The sequence below is a fragment of the Pagrus major genome, chromosome 18 (assembly GCF_040436345.1).
Source record: "Pagrus major chromosome 18, Pma_NU_1.0".
Taxonomy (NCBI): Eukaryota; Metazoa; Chordata; class Actinopteri; order Spariformes; family Sparidae; genus Pagrus; species Pagrus major.
Window position 1 is genome coordinate 20,863,748 of NC_133232.1, and position 17,727 is coordinate 20,881,474.

At 39.8% G+C, this 17,727-nt stretch overlaps 1 protein-coding gene across 4 annotated transcripts; it reads right to left on the reverse strand.

Annotated features, from left to right (window-relative positions):
• Positions 1 to 393: 393 nt before the first annotated feature.
• Positions 394 to 14,225, reverse strand: rnf44 (ring finger protein 44). 4 transcript variants are annotated; one of them, XM_073487127.1, is made up of 11 exons: positions 14,004 to 14,225; positions 10,165 to 10,357; positions 8,511 to 8,733; positions 8,110 to 8,277; positions 7,481 to 7,654; positions 7,176 to 7,337; positions 5,835 to 5,950; positions 5,490 to 5,577; positions 4,563 to 4,684; positions 4,359 to 4,458; positions 394 to 4,266 (listed from the first exon to the last, which is right to left on the reverse strand). In XM_073487127.1, the coding sequence occupies exons 2-11, from the start codon at positions 10,269 to 10,271 to the stop codon at positions 4,204 to 4,206; spliced, it is 1,323 nt and encodes a 440-aa protein (XP_073343228.1). In that variant the 5' UTR covers positions 10,272 to 10,357; positions 14,004 to 14,225; the 3' UTR covers positions 394 to 4,203. The 4 variants fall into 4 exon arrangements, with proteins under 4 accessions (XP_073343228.1, XP_073343227.1, XP_073343226.1 ...); XM_073487126.1 differs by lacking the exon at positions 14,004 to 14,225 and adding an exon at positions 12,116 to 12,271; XM_073487125.1 differs by lacking the exon at positions 14,004 to 14,225 and adding an exon at positions 11,786 to 12,271.
• Positions 14,226 to 17,727: the final 3,502 nt, after the last annotated feature.

Sequence of the window (17,727 nt, forward strand, 5' to 3'; positions counted from 1 at the left end):
CTTGTACCACAGCTTCTTGGGAGCTTTACCTCCTTTAAAGTGGAGGCATATAACCGCCAAGCGGTAGTTCTAGTTTGTTTTTAGACTGCTTGTGTTCCCCCTGACACAAAAGTGGGACAATATATGTAAAGAAAAAAAAACGAGCAAACAAACAAACAAAAAATCAGCAATAGCTAGAATGTTATTTTAAGCATCGGTGTCAGCTCATAATTTGACAATAAGTGCATCGTACAGTAGCTTAAGTCAAAGGAGACGAGTGTGATATTGGTATACATCATACATTTATTAGTGAACAACCCTTTCAAATCAGCCACAACAATTAAAAAAAAAAAATATGATTGCACTACTTGGTAAAGCATAACTAGCAACTTTCATTTAAAAAAAGTACAAATCTTAAAAATTTCAAACAGTATACAGATGTATATATAATACACTAACTAGTTATGTTAAATGCTACAAACAATATGATTCCAATGGAATGAAAAATTATAACATTAATAAGAACCATTTCCTATATATAATATATATTAGTTGTTTTCTCCCCCCACCCCCCAATACAAACATGGAAAAAATGAGGTAACTGTAAATGTGCAAGTACCAAAGCAAAATATCTGCCTAACACAGAACACATGCCCCTGGCTCTGTTGGCGGGTGGGTAGTCTGGTGTTCAGGCAAGGACCCCTAGAGGCCAGGGAGAGTAAGAACAGTAAACCACTATCCCACCACAGCAAAAGTCATTGGTAAACAATAAATGGCGTCTACGGAGCAATCAATCACAAATCCTAAATAAATTTTAGCTGCTTATTGGAACACATTTTTGCACCACACAAGCTGTGAGATTATTCAATAACTCTTAACAGAAAGACTACAAGACTCTATTCTCAGTTGTCATCAAAAGTTACCTCATTACCTAGGCCTTAATGGGAGGTTCTCTTTTTAATTCATAGGGTAGCTGGATATTGTCAATTAAATATTCATTAACTCCAAAAACAATAGTGCTAACATTAACATGAATTAAGGTATCTATATGTGAACAATACATTTTAAGATATTGATACACTGAGAGCAAGAGCCTGATAGGCAGGTACAGTACTACACTGAAATAAGTATGACAACACTTTATTCTTTTTTTAAAATCCCTTAAACTATATTGATTTTCACTGACATTGTTTAGGGGTATTAGTATAACATGCTTTAAGAATACATGGGATCCATGACAAACTATTGCATTCACGCGAGTGAGTTTCATACCTAAAAGCAGAACATCTAGCACCTTTTCACTATGGCTTTTGATAAACTACAGTAGTTTCAGAGCATGTAATTTTCAGTCGTTAGGGCAATAACAGTAACACAATGTATGTAAGAATTTCTGGATTCAAGACCAGTTTTTTTTTTCTTCCTATAAAATGAAGTTAGCGCAATAAAATCTTGTAGTCATTCAGTTCTATTACAAATGTGTGCAGTACAATGCATGGCAGTTATCAGCTGAGCGTTAAGATCCAAACCCCCTGAACCCAAAGCCAACTAGAGCTAAAAATCAGTTGGGATCTGGTTGACAAGCATGCATATTGTGCACTGTTAAATAGGTCCCCACCAGATTTTGAGATATCCTCCACTATATCACACTTGTTTTACTTTTTTTTTTTTGTTTAAAGTCATGCAAACACCTCTGAAGTAGATTTGGGAGTGAATTAGGTAGAATATTGTGCACCGTGGCACGTTTAGAAATGGGATCACAACCGCTATGTTGAACATATGGTTCAAGTAAAAGAACAAAAGTCAAACAGGTTTGAATAATACACTTGTAATGAGTTGCAGTGTACATTGCCTCTTTTCAGTGAATACTAATAACATATTTACTGATCTTTTTTTCTTGCATGCCTGTCTTTAAATGATGTAATATCTACTATTTCCGACAAAACAGAATATTATAATTGATTACATTAAATTATTTATGGTCTGAGGAAAACGACCAAACTAAATTCAGATATACCCTTTTCATGGCATCCGTTCCATTTGAAATGGACTGTTCTCCTTTATTTTTATATACCGAGAGGCCCTGAGTGATTTTTTTATTTTAACTTACAATATATGCCAGCGAATAGATATGTACACATAGGTTAATTCTCAAAGCTGTGGGTTTAACTCATTAAATGGCTTCTTTTTTTCTCTCTTAAAAGGTGGCACACACATCAAAGACTCACATTCACTTAAACAAAAGTAAAGAAAAAGGCAAGATCCCTTTACACATAAAAGCAAAAGGTAACAACGGCCTGTTAGTGCTTACTGGGGCAGTTAAGAGTGAATGCAAAGCAAAAGTCCGTCTGTTGCTCTTTTTCCTCCCACCCCAAGTGTATCCTGTTGTTTTTTTAAGTGTGAACACAAGCAGGGAACTAGAAGTCTAACAGTGTTTCTTCTACACTACTGAACATTCCAGCTCTGCGTCATTTGGACCCCATCCTGATCACTGTGGGATACAGTAAGCTGGCGTATCGTGGAGCGTCACCAGTGACTTCTACAAGGGTTTTCAACATTCTTCTGTCTTCAAACGTTTATCTAAAAGCATTCACACTGAAGCTATACATACAGTTGCTCTTTTACAACACCATTACCATGGCCTAAGACAATGACCCGACCAAGTTACCAGAATATAACACATACCATACACAAACTTTGTTAGTGCTCCAACCGTTTCCTTCAATGCGTTTTCTCTAGATAAAACCAATAAATAAACCTTTTTTTTTTTTTTTTTTTAAAAACGACATACTTTTAAAACAAGTGGAAATGACAAAGTATTTTCAGGATTAGTAATAGGTTTGTGCTTGTCAAGGTCATAAGAAGGCAGATCTGAAATCTTGAACAGTATAGGCTATATCTGTATATTGGATTTGGCTCACAAACAAAGAAATAAAAAGCCCAGTCTTCCTAAAAGGGAAGGAAAGTTCGTTTAAAACCCGCCACGCCACTCACTGCACATATTGCTTTCTGCACAGGCGTCCAGAGCTCTATGGCATCAGCATAGCCTTCGGACGAGGACTCCCATCGTTAAACACAGTCAGGGTGGAACCACATGCTAGTCTTTCCTCATGGCGCTTTCTGAATAAGCAAGCAGTTCTTTTAGTATGCTTCTTTGTCTCTTCTTTTTCTTTAAATTTGATAATTTTGGTGGCAATGCTTGATTAAAATATTGCTAGTCTGAATCAACAGTTCATGCAAATTCTAGCATGCTGCCCTGTATCCAGTGGTTACACAATGCATTGGCTCTGTGAACAGGACAAACATACACGCACACGCAATATGCACGCACGCACACACACACGCACGCACGCACACACACAAACACACACTTGCCAGAGGAACAATGCTGACATGGAGGGTGGATGTAGCACTTGTGCCGTTATGCCAGATGACCTCGAAAAGACGCAGTCCATTAATCCATGACTGCTTTTGTACAGATCTGTGTTCCAGAGTGGATAATCTGGGGCAGAAGACACCCCACAGTTGCAGTCCATAACCTCAGGCTTAACCGAATCTGCATTTAACCACAGCAAGTCACACTTTCACAATAGCATTGGCAAATCCAAAACAAATAAAGGGGTAAAACTGTTGAAATGATCAATAAATTATTGCAGAACATACATTTTTAACAAGTCACTTTGCCCAACACCTACACAAACATGCATCTATGATGGTCAGGTGTCGCCTCCAAACACAGATATCCATGTTGAAGTATTCCTATTTTTTTTTTCTGCTAATTGCACAAGGTGTCCAGCCTATCATCCTCCAGGCTCCCGACTCACCTCTTCCAATGCAGGACTCCCACTATTCATGAACACCACAACCAAATCCACTAAATAAAAATGAAACCCTGTAAACAAAAGCAGCAAATAATGCATTGTAGGGAAAATCTTTGGAATCTGCAACGAGGGGGCAGAGAAAGAACTGGCTGGCGATCCCAGAACTCTGGCTATAGGCTGCGATAGGCAGTGGGTTTCATGAGACTTGGACAATGAAGCACAGCAGAGGTACAACAGGCTCCAGAAACAATCCTGGATTGCTTATTATTTAGGAAGGGGCAGGAGTGGTGGATGGGCAAGCTATATTTACTGGAGGACGCAGGTTGGGTGGCAGGTGTCCCCAGTTTTGGGACAGACTCTGGTGTGTGCAGTTTTCCAGTTCAGCACTCAGAGACAGAGACAGTCCTCACTCCACCTCCCGGTGTACGTCCGAGGCATCGGCTCGGCAGATAGGACAAGTGCGATTGGTCTGGAAGTCAGGCGGAAACAGCATGTGTTAGCACCGTGTATCACAATATTCATACAGAAGAATGAAAACACTTTGAAATGTCATCAACGTACCTTTAACCATTTATCCACACACTTGGCGTGGAATTCGTGGTTACAAGGTAATACCCGAAGTAGCTGCCTACACTCAAAGTCACTAAAGCACACAACACACCTGAGGGAGAAAAAAGGTAGAAAGATAAAAAGGTTACTGGGATATAGATACATCTGTAGACTAAATACAAGTCGTTTGTTTTAAAAAATTGAAGAAAAGCTTACAGCGTTTGTTCAGATAGATGATTCTCTGAGTTGAATCTGTAGGACGGAAGTTGCTCTATGTCTGCTTTAGTGAGTCCACGTGGTTTCGCTTCACCCAACCTCTCTGCCAGATTCAATAATGCCTACAAGAAGAAAGAGAGATGCTGATGATGTTTTGGGTCTGTCATACAATGACACCGACATGTACCACCAAATAATTTGTAGTTACACCTGTAATCTTAGAGATATAGTGGGGGGAAAAAGGAAAGAGTTAAGCTTTTCTCACAAGATGTCTGGTGCCATTTGCTTTTAGATTCATGACCACATATAAGAACTACTAACTTTAGTATACATGTGAAACTTTTACACTTTTTACACATTTACATGAATTCCACAAGGTGAAAATCCTACATAATGAGCAATGTACTACTACTTGAATTGTTAAATATGAAGCCTGACCTATTCTCGATCTTTGAGGCCGATGCTGATATTAGTAAGCAAAAAGTTTAGATGGACGCATTTTTTGCAACCATCCCTCAGTATGGTTATCAAACTCTTGTTTGTGCACTGACACAGTAAACGTCAGTGGGAGTTTAATAATCTTCAACTATCCCAAGCATATTTTTCTGCATTATTATCTCTAAATAAAAAGGGTTTTTATATCAGTGCATATCGGGCAACATATATGCTCATACATTTATCTGTGATAGGCCAAAATCGGCCAACCAACACATCAGGCTCCATTTAAATATGTTTCATGTCAAGATCAACCATCAGCATTTTAACATGAAATTCATTGTCATATCCAGCGAATTACAATAAATTGAACACTTGTGACTTAATTAATGGGGACTTAGTTCTTCTCAGAGAGCTCCAAATCTTTGGTATACACTGTGTATTCAGCATGTGAAACAAAGATTTTGTTTCTCCACAAACCATCACACTCACCTCATAGTTTTCCATTTCCACATCGTCCACATCCAGGTCTAGACTGATGGCTGGGCCCACTGCTGTTGGAGGCACAGGAAGCATTGACCTGAGAGGAGAGAGAAGCATAACTTGCTTAGCAGGCATGAACACGATCAACTTCACTGTGATTCTAAGCTATTACCAGCACGGAGTGGTAACTAGAGGAAATCATTGTTTCTGTACTGCCTCTTCACTCATTTCACTTTTGAAAAGCAGAGATGAAGAGAACTTAGCATAACCATGTGCCTTACATTCAAGTAAATAACCACATTATTATGGCTGCTTTACTTTATCAAATATGGTGCTTTTATTGTAGGTACTCACAAGAAGTAAGGGAGGAAGCCTGGGTAGTAAGATGGAGGTGGAGGAGGAGGGGGGAGAGGTTGCTGCAACCTGTATCTCTGTCCACTCACTCGCCGGGGCAGCATGTGGGGATATGGCTGAGGAGAAACACACAGAGTTTAAGGGAACAGAAGTCTGTGATTTACGTGAACGTTCTTCCTCCATATCACTTTAGAACGACAGCAGGTTTAAGAAAAGTGAGAAATTCTTAGCGAGTAAAGGAAGTAAAAAACCTAAACGACAGCACATTAGACACATGACCATCAAATGTCAGGCGAATTAAAAAAAAATAATAAAGGGGTGCATTTCCATAAACTGTTTTGAGCAAATGAACTAGGCTATGTAAAGCTGAATTTCATCAGAGGATGACGCAGTGTAGGCTACGTGGCTACGTCACACATGGATGTGGAAGTAAACAGAGGCTAGAGGTAAACAAACCAGGAGACAAAATGGAGAGAGGGCTGCAGGAATTACTTTCAATGGGGTAGGTTGTAATTGTTCTTGCATATCAACTAGCATTAGCCATGTTGCATGCAGTCCGGAGACGACGACAAAGACATGTTTAGTCAGACAGCAGAAACAGCCGTGAGTTGAATGTACGCTACGTCAGAGTTTATTCGGCAAATCTGTTTCCATCAAACACTTTGCGCATTAACTTTGATTCGCATAAGACAAAATCCACCTCAAGCGAGCGGACAAACTTTAAACTCTTTTGCCGTTTCCATACAATTTCTAATGCGATATTCATCAAAATGCGCATAAAATGCTTCATGGAAACACAGCTATTAAAAGACACTTTTGCAGTTAAGTGACAGTTCTTTAGGAAGTGGGTGAATTGCACAAGCTCATGGCAACAGTCACATTACAGTTACTTCTACCACTGTTAAATAAAGAAGATGCAACTTGTTGCGGCTTTGGTGCTGTTGGGAGGCACCGGCACTGGTAGGTCATGTTATTACTGTTTTTAATGAGTGTTAAGTGGAGCAAGCAACTTGCCTACCACTGGTTAGGACAGTGGATCCCAAACATTTTTCACATTTGATTGCCACAAATACTTTATATCAGTTTATTTTGCATGAATGAAAAAAACAAGTACAACTTTTCCTTAACTACCAGACTTTAGACACAAAGACATTATATTATTATTACTTTGATATATTAAAGTTAACATGGGTGAGATAAGCTTCTCTGATGTGTTTGCTTTATGAGCAACACCAGCTTTTCTTCTGTCAAAGGCTTTTCCATCTTCTACTCTGGATAATAAGTGCACCGTCAAGTTCCCTGGGAAATAAAGGTCGAAGACTGTCTCAGAGGCTGTCTTACCACTCCAAAGGGAAGCTCCTGATGCAGAGGCTCTTGAGGAAGATACTGTAAGGGCAGAGAAGGAGGCAGCGCTGGTGGGTGATGAGAGGGAGGGTAGGAGAAGGTCCCTAATGGGTGCTGGTCCCCTCTTAGGTCAACTTCATTTTCTACCCTCTGTAGAGGCTGAGAGGACAGAGAGATGTGCGGGAAAAAATGTTGTTGTTAGTCATGACATATGAATGCATTTTCGCAAACCAGTCTTTACACGCTACATCAACTGTACTGTGTTTTCATTGAAAAACGTGAGTATGATGTGGACTACTCACCATGCGTGGGTGTTGAGGCTGTAAAGGGACAAACTGGCTCAACGGAGTAAGGTGCGGTGGCTGGTGGGGGGGTACATATGGGTTTGGGTGCAATACAAAATGTTCGCTGGAGATCAGGGGTGGAAAGGCTTGATAAGACACTGGCATATGCTGCATGGTACATGCCTGTATGAGCTGAGGAGAGAAAACAATAATAAGGAAGTGATATTAATTTATGTAAGTCAATGTCCTTCTTTATATTTTAACAACAATCAAACTAAACACTTCAGAAGCCTCCACCTAACCAAAGCAGTTTGCTCCTTATATTTGCAGTAAGGCGGTTACAGTGAAAGCATTTTGTAAGCATGGAGTGAACAGAAGCGATCATTACATAAAACCACAGCACTGACAGTATTGCCACAACACACACTAATTACTATTCTGCGATGTGATTCCACAAAGAAACTCAATGTGCACCAGAACTTTATGTTGCTTAACTGTTCCTAATGTTTGTGCTAACATGAACCACACATCCTGCACAGTGACAGCAGCAGCTTATTGGTTAGTCATGAACAGTAACAGATTGCATGGCTGGTATGGTGTGCTACATGGATGCCACTGACATTTGGGCTCTTCCTTTTCAAACTCACAGGAGGAGGAAGGCAGCAGAGCAGAGAGAGCTGTCCGCTGAACATTACCGAGCATGCTGGGAGCTGCTGAGTGTTGCACCCTGGAAGGGGCTGCCCGGTGTGGATGGGAAATCCATGGGTCGTCACCGTCGTAACAGTGTATGATATTGGAACTGATCCCTGGTGCATCTTTTACGGAGAGAAGTGGGGCGGGGGGAGAGATGGTGTGACTCTACAATCTGGCTAAAACAGAAGCCTTTCTCCCAAAATGAACTCATTACACAATTACGTAGCACCAGAATGTTTAATTTTAAATCACAGAAAAGCACATTACTGAGGATGACAGACATGTGGTCTGACAAGACAGCAAATCATGTTTGATCAACGTCAGAACTTCGTTACCCATCAGGCTGTCCTGTTACCTGGTCGTGTAGATCCACCATGATGGGGCTCTGCTGGGGCAGGTGAGCAGCAGGGTGAAGCATGCGTGGTGCTGTGCTGGTGTGGCTGTATTGTCTGGAGTCATCTAAAGGAACCTGTTGATGATGTTGGGAGAAAAGCAGATGATGGAAGTTCTCATCCTGGACCAGGGAACTGTGCAGTACAGGTCTGTCTCGTCTCCCCCACTGGTGTCTCACTTGTGGGCTGTAACATCATATAGAAAAAGTATTGACACAGACAATTCAATACATTATGTCCATTAACAGACTCCTCGAAATTACCTCTCAAATGTGATATTCTAGGTGTTCTGCTTATCCACATAGAGATGTGTCAATAAAAATCTGCCTTAAAGATGTGATATTTATGAAACAGGTGTATTAGTGGTGAAAATCAAAGAATATCTCAAAATATGATTCACAATAACAATCGTATGATGATACTGCAATTCTGCGATAATCGGTAGTTTGCAAGACAATTGTCTAATAATAAATCACGATGTCTGTCTAACTGAAGTATTAAAAAAAAACCTGAAAAAGCAAAGTGCAGGAACCTTTTTTTCCTTCACTGCTTTGTTGTGTCAATTTAGCTATATTTAATGAAAACTGAAATGAACTAGGATGAAACAATGCTTTAAAAAGTGAACAATCTTAAAAATAGCCATAACCTGGCAAAAAGGCCGGACTGCTCGGAAACTGAATAGTTCTGGAGTTAAAATGTTTAAAGGAAGGACACACCTATGGCTCACTTAATTCTTTCCAAAGTGTAAATTAAGTTTACAGAAGTTTACACCACAAGGAGTTATGAATTAGTGACTCTGGAAAGTCAAACTGGTAGGGGAATCTGCATGTTTTAATAAAAATATCGATATGGTGCCAGCATATCTAATCACATCGCAAGAGGAAGTGAAACAACAAATTGCCATGTTGACATTTTGTCCCACCCCTAATGTACACATTTTTTTAATTTGTCACAATCATTAGTTGATTAATCGATTAGTTGATCGAAAGATAATAAATCACCAACTGTTTTGATAAACAATAAATTGTTTTTCATGCAGAAATGTCAACAATTTGCTGGTTCCAGCCTCTTAAATGTGCAGATTTTCTTTTTAATAGGACAGTGAATTAAGAGTCTTTAGGTTTTGGACTGTTGGTTGGACAAAAGAAGCAATCTGAAGACGTCATTTTTTTTTTTTTTTGGCAACAACTAATCATGAAAATAATTGGCAGACTAATCGATAACAAAAAATTATCATTAGTTGCAGTCCCACTGAAAACCCTTTAACAAGCTCAACATCATGGCAGAGCCACTGCTTTAAAAAGTCACTACCCTTTGTTTCTGATGTTCTACTGTCATATGTTTATAACCAATATGTGGTGAACTTTTATTCTGTCAAAATATTCTAACAATATATGCTACGTTTGCACTAACGATTACATCCAATGACTACTGCATGGACTGTATGTGTGTCAAAGAAAGGTGTCTTTTTTCTGCTGCGGGGGTAAGGCACCATGAGTCACACACTAACCTGACATTTGGCTGATGTTAAAAGCATCACAATTTATATATTTCTAAGTTAGATAGTGTATCTTTAAAAGGAAAATGTCATGCGGAAAGGCAAGGCAGAGCTTTTACCTTCTCCTGAGATGCACTGGGGCGTTGCAGGGCTCTCCAAGGAACCTCCTCGGGTTTAAGGGGGCTGTTGGTGGCAGCCTATTTACTGCTATTTCCCATGGTCGCATTGGTGACGTCGTGCAGACGAGTCACACTATGGGAAAGGAAACCGTACAGTGGAGGCACTTGTATGTTGCCTCTGATTGTCTTAACCCTGCAAAAACACAAATTGACAAATTCAGAAATCCACTTTTTCAACTACAGAACTCATTTCTGTATCTCCTTTAACTATCGGCCAGCCAAGCACACAGTCTAATCATTTTGGGAAGTCATCATTTTATAACATTATTATAAACTAAATCATATTTTAAGTAATTGAATTAATAGTAAATTTAAACTGTTGACCATTTTTCTGAGGATCACTCAAGGTATCTGGACCCCACTTTGTTGACAAGTCCTCTACTTTCCAGTTTAGGGTAAATCTTGAGTAACCCAATTAACCCAATTAACCCAATTCACTGATTAAATACCCTGGAATAAGCAATGTATGGCATATGTATTTGAGAAAATGTAACTTATATTATAATTATATTTAATTAAAAATGGCACAGATCACTCTTACTGAAATTCAGCACATGCGTTACAGAACATTCCTACATTTTCAAGGTGACTAATGCCAACGTTGTCTACGTATCAACACACAGTTCACCCCCATTTCTAGCCCAAAAAAAGTCCTCTGGTAAATTATCTGTATAATTCCACATTTGCCTTTTCTCTGTTGTGAAATTAAAAGTCCTTCCCATGATGAGAACTTGGCGTTTTTAAACAAGACTTAAATATTCAGACATTTAATCACTACTTTATAAATGGAACAAATACTTGAAAGGTCCATGCTATTGAAAGCACAAAAACACAGTGTTCTCACAAAATATGAGACAAATAACTATACATTGCCACAGGTGCCTGATTAGACTGATCCTGATCTAGGCCACTAACTAAACTGATGTCGTTTCTAATCAAGAAAACATGTCACAAACGTCCCTTGGTTTTATTTTTAAATTAAGGGAATTACAAAGACCATTACCTATGTTCAGTTTAACTAAAATGCTTATAGAGTGTGAATTCAACAGTGTAATTAATGCGGTAAATTCGGGGACAGACTTAATAGGGGTCGCTGTAGCCTGCCTGGACAAAAACATGGAAAGCCATGTGCTCAAAAGACAAAGCAACAACAAAAGATATGGTAGGCAAGCGGGACCGCTAGCTACCCTGCAATTTAATGAGGCCACTGTCCCTTTACACCGTGTCTAACAAGTTTAATACGAAGCCCTGCACACAACACTGAGGAAATAACAAACATTATCGTTGTGGCAATCGTTGGTTTCTCATTGCTGGGGCAAATCCGACGTCCCCTGTTGAAGGAGAGCAGCTAATTTTAGCCAAGCTAGGCTAACGCTTTGTCCAAGCACAGAAGGACTGATCAGCTGCACATTACTGCTGTTAGCAAACTGTTTAGCCTGCATGCTGGGACAAAGTTAGGACATTAACTAATTTATCACTCCACATTCTTCCCATGTAACACAGCAGACAGACACCAGCGTTGTGCGGACAGGTTTGGCTAACAACAGAGCCCACATCTTACTTTCTGAGCGAGTTTGCTTGCTTGGTGAGGAGGGGAGATGGCAGGTGTTTGAGCCTCCGAAACGTCGTGTCCCATCAAGTTATCCTCTCGTGGACTCTTCTAAGCGACCACCAGCCCCAGATGGACAGTGACGTTAACAGTTACCTGACTATAAATCGCCTGCTGTCTCCTCCAACAGATTTCTGACAATGTCGGACGGGGCTGCTACTAGCTTGCTAACGCTAGCCTGCTAACACACGCTTCCGACCGCTGCATGAGCTAACCGTGCTCTCCGGAAACCTTGGTAACGACCTGTCCGTTAACGGCAGCGTTCACCTGAGCAGGACTGACCGTTAAACGTCTCCACAGATACCGTTAGTTACCCAGCGACAGAAAACATTCCTTGGCGCGTGTATGTTCCTTGAAATGCATTGTTATGGCGAAGCCACGCCCCCTCCGCGGAGTGACCAATCAGCGTGCAGCAAACACAGACAGCAGACAACCAGACAGTCTTTGCTACAGTGAATCAAAACAAGCAGTTCCTCTTGTTGTTTGTTGCTTGTGATCAAAAAAAAGGGCACCAAAAACTGCGAGGATCACTATTGAACCAGACGTCCCTAAAGCTTAAAGTTACCTTGTTTCCCCTGGTCTCCCATCCACAGCACAGATACATGCAGTGATTTTTTAAACAACAGTCACAAGTGGCGGAAAGTAACTAGGTACATTAACTCAGGCACTGTTCCTGTGTAATTTTGAGATACTTGTACTTTATAGTACTTTTATATATGTAGTATATTTTATGCTACTTTATAGTTACCCTGAGGAAAACACACTTTTACAGGAAGGTCTGCTTTCCATCCCTCTTCTATCACTTATTTTTACCTGGTTTTACTACCCACTGTTTTATTAGGTCTTATGTTCTGTGTGCATTATTTTATCTTGTTCTGTAAAGCACTTCGTAACTGTTTTTGAAAAGTGCTATATAAATAAAGTTTATTATTTATTATTTTTATGTTTCTGCAGGAAATATTGTGCAAGTAACTACTAAAACAGTTCATACAATATGATGCATTGTTACAGTCAACTACCCAGCAGTATAAAAAGCAATTAACATTGTAGCTCCTACTCCTCCAGCATACATTAAAGGGGAACTTTTTTACAGGCCTATAAGTAAACAACAAGCCAGAGCTCTTAATACATAGACTCACAGTTTTATATGTACTTTAAAGCCATTTGTTTATGTTTGTATTTGTAAACATTGAAGCTAAAAGGGCCTGTGTTTTGAGTTACGGTGGGGTGACCATATGACCAAAAAGTTCAACAGTGCCCCTTTAAAGTCCATATTAATACATTATTAATAATGATCCAGTAATATTCAGATTCAGCATGATGAGTACTTTAATACTTTAAGTGCATTCGGTTGCTGATACTCTTACTACTAAAAATCAATACTTTTACTGAAGTAAGATCATGAATGCAAGACTTTCACTTGTCTGTCCTCGTCTTACTTTTACTGAAGTAAAGGATCAAACTTTTTTAGGCACTGCCGATCGATAAGTACAGGAAAATCAGAAAAATAATGATCTCTTTCCATAATTTGACCATTCAAGTATCAAGGACCTGTTTCCCTTCAACAACACAAACATTTTAGCATTTGTTTTGTTTATTCTGTAGAAGACTCTGCCTCTTACTGTGGCCCACAGTCTTATTTGACTCTCACTTGAGGCCACAGTGTCCTACTGTAGACTACACAGTTATGTAATATTGCACTTGCAGGATCAAGCTCTAACACGACATCTCTCAGCTATGTTTTTGTAGGCCACTGAAAGCGGCTGCAAAACACTGTGTGGAGCTGCACATGAGGACCATCAAGCTCTATTGGGCCTTTTTAAGCCACCTTTCAGGCCCAATTTATCCAGCAGGAGTTAATAAATAATGTCTTGGTCTGTTTTGAATGCTGCACTGCAAAGCACTGGAGCATATCTGGTCTCCTGAACGCTCCCAGAAGTGTGCACCTAATGAGAAGCTGACTAAGGAGAGCAGCAGCGGCTTGCAACTAAATAGACTAAATGTAAACATTACAACATCGCTCTCGGTAGCAGCAAAACAAGGAGGGGCTGGAGGTTGAGCAGGATGACAACCCTAATAACCCGTCCAAGCGTCTCCCGTAAACACGCACCGTAAATCTCCAAAACTCAGCCGAGACAAAGCAATAAAAAAAGAGGAGCAGCGTAGTTACCTGATTGTTAATATGCAAACATCTGATCACTGATATTTTCCTTGTAATGTTCACATCTCGTTAGGCTAAGTGCGGCATCCTATAGTCAGCTGTTCCCGTGTGGAACATTCCGTGGGTTTCACCACTGCTGTGAAAAAGGTGCTAAACATCAGACTCTCGTGTTTTCTCCACAGTCTGTCTGCACAATTGGCGGGTTTGTGGATTTGCAACCCCCTGGATTACTTCCGTAATCGCCTGTGTTTTAGTTTTGGTGAAGTAAATCCAGCCCCTCCGTTGTTTTGGGTTTCTGCAGTTCCCTGTTACACCCCCATTTCTGCGCATTTATACAGCAGACAGCACGCGCCGTGCTGCCATTTTTACCGTAATGGACAGAATAAACACAGTGTCAGCTTGACTCGAAAGTTCAGGGTCGCCTGTGAAAAGCGTCTCACTGAGTTAGAAGGAGACGGCGAGATGTATCATAAAGTTTAAAAGTAGTCTGCAGGAACAACTTTTAGAAATGTTTAGAGACATCTCTGTTTGTAATCTCCCTGAGAGAGGAGACTTCATCATTTAGATCCCAAAAGCAGATGACAAATGCGAGAATCTGATGCCAGTTAGTCTCTTCAATGCAGATGTAAACGCGCTATGCAGGATGTTAGAGACTTGGAGGAATAACATGACAGGAAAGATCAGAATAGTCTTATTTGTTGCAGACGAGACTTGAATACACGCCATAACCAGCAGGGGGCGCCAGATTCTTCTTTACTGCCACTGTAGACTGAAGAGCCTTTGACAGGTGAATGGCTTTGTGTTTTTGAAAGTATTTAGCATTTTCTCAAGATTGTGAGGCTATATGCAGAAATAGTGGCTAATGGTAACATCCCCAAAACTATCAATATAAACAAGAATGTCGACTCTGTCCCAATTGTTATTTATTTTGACATTTGAACCACTAGAGGTGCCAATTAGCAACAATTAGTCGATTAATTGTTTAGACGATCGAAAGAAAATTAATTGTCTTTTACAATAGATTTGTAATGACAATTTTTCAAGCAAAATTTTTTAAAAATGTAATGATCTCTGTAGCAGAAGCCTCTGGGTTTATCTCGGCGGATCGACCCCGGTGCCGCCTTAAATTTGTTTGCATTCATGTCATCCGGTTTTTGTATTGCTCATTTACACGTCAAGTCAATGATGTCATGTTGCCGTGAGGAGTGGGCGGCTGGGCGCCCTTTGTTTTGTAAAGGTGTGTCTGCTGCTGCTGAGAAAGTCTCATATACAGAGTTGGTGGAAAAAGGGGAAGTATTAATTATTAATTAATAAGGTTATCATAGCAAGTACAAATACAGAGCATTATTTGTGTGTTATGGAGTGAGCGTTATGAAGTCTGATGGCACCAGGTAGGAATGATGAAGGTGAGGTTCGCCCAGGGCGTCATGCAAGCTAGGACCGCCACTGCTGACAGTGAACATCTGTTTTTATTTGAAGAAGTAGCTGATAAAAGAAGCATTTCCAACTTCATCACAACACAACGACATCAGCCACTGTCTATCCTCCCCTTATCAACAGTAGAGGACGTAATGGTGATGGATTGTTTGGGCAAGGGCACAATCTTAAAGATATTTGATGTTCTGATTTGTTCTGTAAAGAGGCCAGAAGCAAGGACGGACGACCTACATGAAGACATCACCGTTGAGGATTGGAGAGGGTTTACCAAAGCACAATCAAACAATCAACACACAGCTTCAGTTACTCCAACACAAGTGGCTGATGCAAACATATGTAACTCCAAAAAAGTTCAATAAATACAACAGTGCTGTACGTGATATTTATCAAGTGCTTAAAGGAAAAAGGTACTTTTTACCACAGTCTTTTACCAGCAGTTCAGGGAAGCTGTAAGAGAGTGTATCTAGGACACACAGTATTATCTGGGATGTAAATAGAAGCAGCCCAGTGCCAACACCGTCAAAGATTTAGATTTTTTACGACAATCAACAGCATTATTTTGTTGTAGCTGGTCGAGCTAAAGCTAATCTTACCCATGTCTTTGATTCATATTGTATCATATTTTGCTGATCATGTGTTTTGTATGTGAAATCTTAATCTGCAAAGTAACTATTGAGTGGTTGTCAGATAAACCTTCTGAGGTCAAAAGTACAATATTTCCCTCAGAGGCGTAGTGGAATAAAGGTTTAAAGTATACCAGGAAATGAAAGCACCTACTGTGTACTGGAAGGAGAAGTAATAAAGAGTCTTTAATAAAGATAAATGCACAGACAGGAGAATGTAGAGAATAAAGGAGCTGCAACTCATCTTAACCCTTAAAAGGAAGGTACGAGGGGGACAACGTCCCTTCTTTATCATCATTTACTGGATTTTGAATATAAATATTGTTAATTCTCATCACAAATGTGTTCATTTATGAGCCTGTGTGCGTCATTACCTATCAGGACTATTTCATTAGGTTGTCCATGTGGAATGACAACACCCCCGACGGACCAATCATTCAGCCATTACAGTTAGATTTTTTTTTTAACTTGTGTTTCTGTTTACTGGAATTGCTTTGATAGCGTTTTATAACATTCCCTCCCATTTAGATATTTTTATTGCAGGAGTGGCAGTGTTGTGCTCTAAGTCATAAACCAAAGTCTAATTGGATAAGATTTCAGGATTTAGGATGAACGTCATTGTGTACGATTATATTCATGTGGTTTATTTGCACATATTTAGTTGTTTACTTCCTTATAAAAGGTAACATATTCTGTTCAACCAAATGATTTTCATCACATGAGCCTCATCTCCTGAGGTAAAAAAGAAGCCCAGTTCACCAGTCTGACCCACCTCGAAGCTGACATTCAACACGTTATAGGTCAGTTGAACAAATTGGCATCATAATCCTATTTTTAGCCAAACTGGCGCCATTGTTCTAGAGACGGCATTGACAGTCTGTCGGTTACCCAGTCAGTAAGTCGACCACTTTGGTCTAAAATATCCAGCAACTATCGCCTGAATTGATATAACATATTTTAATAACAGTTATAGGATGCCCAGAGGATGAATGCTGTATGATTTTTTGGTTATTCACCGGCTTTTTCTTACCACCATGAGGTTGACATTTGTGGTTATCTCAACAAATATTGAATGGATTCTCATAAATTGTGATCATTCATGTCAACCTCGTGATGAATTGTGTAACTTTGGTGACCTTTGTCCAATACTTTGGTTAATATCCAAATACCTATAAAACCAACAGTCCTATCAGTATCAACTCTGTATAGTGCTAATAAGCAAACATGCTAACACGCTAGACTAAGATGGTGAACATGGTGTACACTGTACTTCCTAAACATTAGCATGTTAGCTTTGTCATTGTCGCCATGTTAGCATGCTGTTGCTGAAGCAGTGCCTCGTCTAAGCTTCACAGCTGTAGACTCGTTATTCACAGAGATAATTTTACTTCAGAGTTTTAAAAGCTTCTAGTATAATTTTTTGAGGATATTTGAGTAGCTTATAGAAGAACTCAATTTGCTTTTTTGCTTTTTTTTGTCTTTTATATTTCAAAAGAGCACGAGTCAAGCATCACATCAGCTCCAATTGTTAGCATGCTAACGTGTGAGACTAAGAAGGGGAATGGTGAGCATTATTCTCTCTAAACATTAGCATGTTAGCAATATTACTGGTGTCGAAATAAGGCGGAGAAAATTTTGGTACAGGAGTTGCCGAGGTGAAGTCATATGACACC